Here is a 4119-nt window from a genome sequence, read left to right as displayed (position 1 = left end):
AAAATAGCCAGATTTACAAGTGGCCGTTCAAAAATAACCCAGTTTCAAAAGTAATCGAAATCTAGCCGCTTTTCATGTAAAGATAAATCTGAGCGAAAACACTGTTCATAACCCGAAAAATACACCAGTATATTATGCTGGAGTTCCAGCATAAGTATACTTGAACTCCAGCATATTATACTGGAGTTCCAGGATAAGTATGCTGGAACTCCAGCATAATATGATGGAGTTCCAGCATAAGTACACTAGAACTCCAGCATAATATACTGGAGTTCCAGCAAAGTATACCGGTCCAGTATAATATGCTAGAAGTTCGTACACAAGTGCTCGAATCTCCAGTATATTATGCTGGAACTTTCCGTGTGTTGGAGTTCCAGCATAATATGCTGGAAGTTCATACACAGGTGCACCGAACTTCAGTATATTATGCTGGACTGGCCTCTGTTGCAGCAAAATAGTGGCTATTTTTCATTGACTTCGTAAACGCTAGCTATTTTTGAATGACCAGTCCGAAAACTGACTAGACCGTGTAATTTTTACTCCAAATCACTCTTGTCCAAACCCTTAAACGGGTTGTGCGGGCTGAACGGGTTACATGGGTTGGGGTTAATTTTACCATGCGAGTTGCGTCCCACTTTCTTGAAGTCGCTTTGTATTAGATACTCCACGACTAATTGTAGGTTTTTAGGAATTTGCTATCTATTTACACTGTTAGTATCCTCTTATAATGATATGGTTTATGTTTCCTAGTTAAATTATGATTATGCTTTTGGAATAAATTTTGCTATTATAAATATCTATTCTCCAGCCTTCACAAACAGCACAACCAAAGCGAGGCCGTCAAAATTGAAAAAAGGAAAAAGAAAGGAAAAAAGAAAAACACGTAAAAATCGTTGCAACAGACATCGATTGCAGAGAATCACACGTTTCTCTCTTGTGCCGCTTGAAAATTCCAAAGAACCACCCATATAAAAAAAAGCTTCAACCCAAAATTGATATTCTACGATATCCAAATTGGAATATATCAATGGAAATTTCTTTGATCTCCGACACGCTAACGACGGTGGTCACAACCCAAGGTCTAGGGTTTTCAAAATTCCTTCTGAATCGCAGCAACGTTCTGTCACTCTCCGATTCCTCATCGGAACAACAAATATCTCCTTCCGCCGCCGGAGTTCGTCAAATCTCCGCCGTGATTTTCCCTGTCGATGTGCTAGCGCCGCCGCCTGTTAAATACAATAACGTCAAAACGGCACCTCGAAGGCTAGCTCGTAAGACAAGGCGGCGGACTAGACGGAAGTCCTTAGGCGGCGGTGGAGCTGATGAGGGAGATGAAAACGGATTTTTATTCGATTATGATGGGCCGTTTGGTGGCGGTGGTAGTAGCTGGAACGGCGGAGGTAGTGGTGGTGGTGGTGGTGGTAGGGGATGGAATTTTGATGGATTTGGAGGGGCAAATTGGGAAGAATCATCGTCTAACTCGTTTTCGGATCCGGCTTTTGATTTGGTCTACGAGTTGATGTGTTGGGTTGCGTTGTCCAATTGCTTGCATTTTGCGTTCAAGAAAGTGGTGAGAATTTTGGCTGATGGATTCAGTGATCCAACTAGAGACAAGGTTCCTGTGTGACTCACATCTGTCTACTGAATCGGTAAATTCAATTTTACTGAGTAAATTCTATTGGAGCTGTGCTCTGATTCAATGTAAATTGCGTATATATATTTGTGGACTCTGCCTATCGTAGCTGATTGTACATAAGCTATCTGTGACTATTCATAGTTGTTCATATGGGATTAGAAGTTACTTCATAGTTCATAATCGGTTCACTTAGTTACTTGTACATGACTAAACTTTCCATTCCATGTGATGATGACATGAATTTGCTTTTGATATGTTTTGCATTAGCTATATGATTGCAACATACTGGGAATACTTCCAAAACTTAGACACTTCTTTATAACATTACTTTAGCAGCTGTTTAATGTTCTATAAATCCTCTGATCAAAAAGAGGATGCTTTTAGCTCACGTGTACGAAACTGGTCTTGTGCATGATCGTTAATGTTGTTTTGTCAGATGTTATGATTTTATAATCTTATCCCGAGTAGATAAAGTCATAAAGGTAAAAACTTGCATGCATCCGATACTCCAAATTAATGGATGCAAGACATGTGTATTTTATACATGCGTTTATTACTTAACATGATTTCGTGATATGTATTCTCACTTTAATTTTTGTCAGTAAGGTTAAAATGTTTGGTTTGGAGTAAACAACGTGTGCAGGTAAGTATTTACCGTGGACAAGATGCAATTTCGAAAATGTTGCTCTTAATCCCTTTGAAGTATTGGGCTTCTGAATGTTCTCTCTGGTCTAAACTTAAGCCCTCCTTGTTCTTGTTTAATCCTCTAGATAGCTTTATCAAATATTTCTCGTCAAATGACTCAGACTGATCAACAATGTTTACTCCCTCAACGTATCTTTGTGCCTACATTGGCTGATTGAGTTTGTAAAAAAGGAATTCTGTACATACTATTGTGCTAACAAGCCTGTGAAATCCACATAGATGAACTGATTAGCTCTCGAAGAGTGTAGTTAACTCTAGTTGAATAGTGAAGCAACTTTGGTGAAATAAGTAGGTTGGACTAATTATGGCATGGAAGAGGTTAATTCTGATTTCATTACAAAACCTTTTGTCCGTTGAGTACTCGAGGATTGTGCAGTCTGAATTACACAAGTTAATTAGAAGAGAAAATGGTGTGAGAAAGAGGAAGGTCGGTTTGTTGGTAGATAGGTTAAGCACTCGAGTATTGTGCAGTCTGAGAACTGCACAGGTTAGTTAGAAGAGAGAATGGTGTGAGAAAGAGGAAGGTTGGTTTGTTGGTAGACAGAATCTAGCCGGTCAGTGGTTATAGAAGCGAAGACTGCAAATATCACTTGGTGAAGGGAATGGTAGATGGGCGGTGTGGAGCAGAGAAGGTTTTTAGTATGTAGGGGCCTGTTAGTTGTGGTATGTAGGGGCCTGTTAGTTGTGGAAGATGAAGGGGAATGAAAATCACGAGCCAGTCCCGCCCCATTGACATGGGGAGGGAGGATGACATTCTCTTAGGGGTGTTCTATTCTTTGGTTATTGACCTTGGTTGGTGCCCGTCACTGGGTCTTTATGTGTCTGTGATTGTTTTTTTTTTTTTTGGGGGGGGGGGGGTGGGGGTCTGTGATTGTTTTGGGGGAAGGGAGCGTGAGTGTTAAAAAGAAGTCATAGTGTTGCGATTTTGAGGTGGCTATGGGAAAGTTTACTAAAAATTTTATGATGCCTTAAGCTTATCAAAAGTGATTTTGTGAAGAATAAAAGCATATATGCTTTCCTAATTTCGAATGAACAGTATGTTGGCCGTAAGTAAGTGTGGTTGATCCTTAGTAGTTCATTCTGAGGTAGTATAGTGAATTTTAAGGTTGTTCTTGGCCAATGGCTATGTAAACTCTTGTAGAATGTCTTGTTATTAAAACTTCATCCAAAAAAAGAATGTCATGTTATTAAATAGTTGGCTGCTATGAGGTCAAAATATTGGAGGGATAGTTATGATGGATAGGATATACTCATTACGGTATGAGATGATCTCTCTTTGGCTCTCTGAAGGGAAATCACTAGTGTTTTCCTCCGGGAATGAGGAATGCTTGTTAGCCTTAGATCTCCCGGTAGTAACCTAGACCCCCGAGTCTTTAGTACTTAGAATTGCGACATCTTTCGACTAATGAAAAAAAAGTCGTCTTTCTTTCCCAGTGTTAATTGAAAAAAAAAAAGTTGTCTTTCTTTCCCAGTGGGTTTGTAGATATTCTAAGCTCGGCTCGAGACTTGGAGAACGCTAGTTGAAGGAGCGTCACAGCTTTCACACAAAGAAAAGAAGTCAGACTCAGAAAAACGAGAATAAAGCACGAGCATAATTAAGGAAGCAGAGACTTACTTGCTTAAGAAGATGGTGAGCCTCGTCAAAAATGAACGAAGCATCTGGGTCGGGACCATCTTCGACCCCCGCAAAGCATTCCCGAAAAATATCATTCCCTTCGTGGGCCGTCCCCACGTCGGGAGTCTTCATGGCCCGGGCATCTCGGAACTGCCTTTCAGAG

The 4119-nt window shown here is 40.3% G+C and overlaps 1 protein-coding gene across 1 annotated transcript; it reads left to right on the top strand.

The window, feature by feature from the left end:
* Nucleotides 1-788: 788 nt before the first annotated feature.
* Nucleotides 789-1902, top strand: LOC109213847. The gene has a single exon (XM_019377684.1). The coding sequence runs from the start codon at nt 1028-1030 to the stop codon at nt 1625-1627; it is 600 nt and encodes a 199-aa protein (XP_019233229.1). The 5' UTR covers nt 789-1027; the 3' UTR covers nt 1628-1902.
* The last annotated feature ends 2217 nt before the right edge of the window (nt 1903-4119 follow it).

This window comes from Nicotiana attenuata, unplaced genomic scaffold, assembly GCF_001879085.1.
Source record: "Nicotiana attenuata strain UT unplaced genomic scaffold, NIATTr2, whole genome shotgun sequence".
NCBI lineage: Eukaryota > Viridiplantae > Streptophyta > Magnoliopsida > Solanales > Solanaceae > Nicotiana > Nicotiana attenuata.
Note: the sequence above shows the minus strand (reverse complement) of the source record. Positions and strands in the feature narration are given on the sequence as shown.

Bases quoted from the DNA above. Each gene is read 5' to 3' on its own strand.
- LOC109213847 (XM_019377684.1), top strand. From the start codon at position 1,028: ATGGAAATTTCTTTGATCTCCGACACGCTAACGACGGTGGTCACAACC.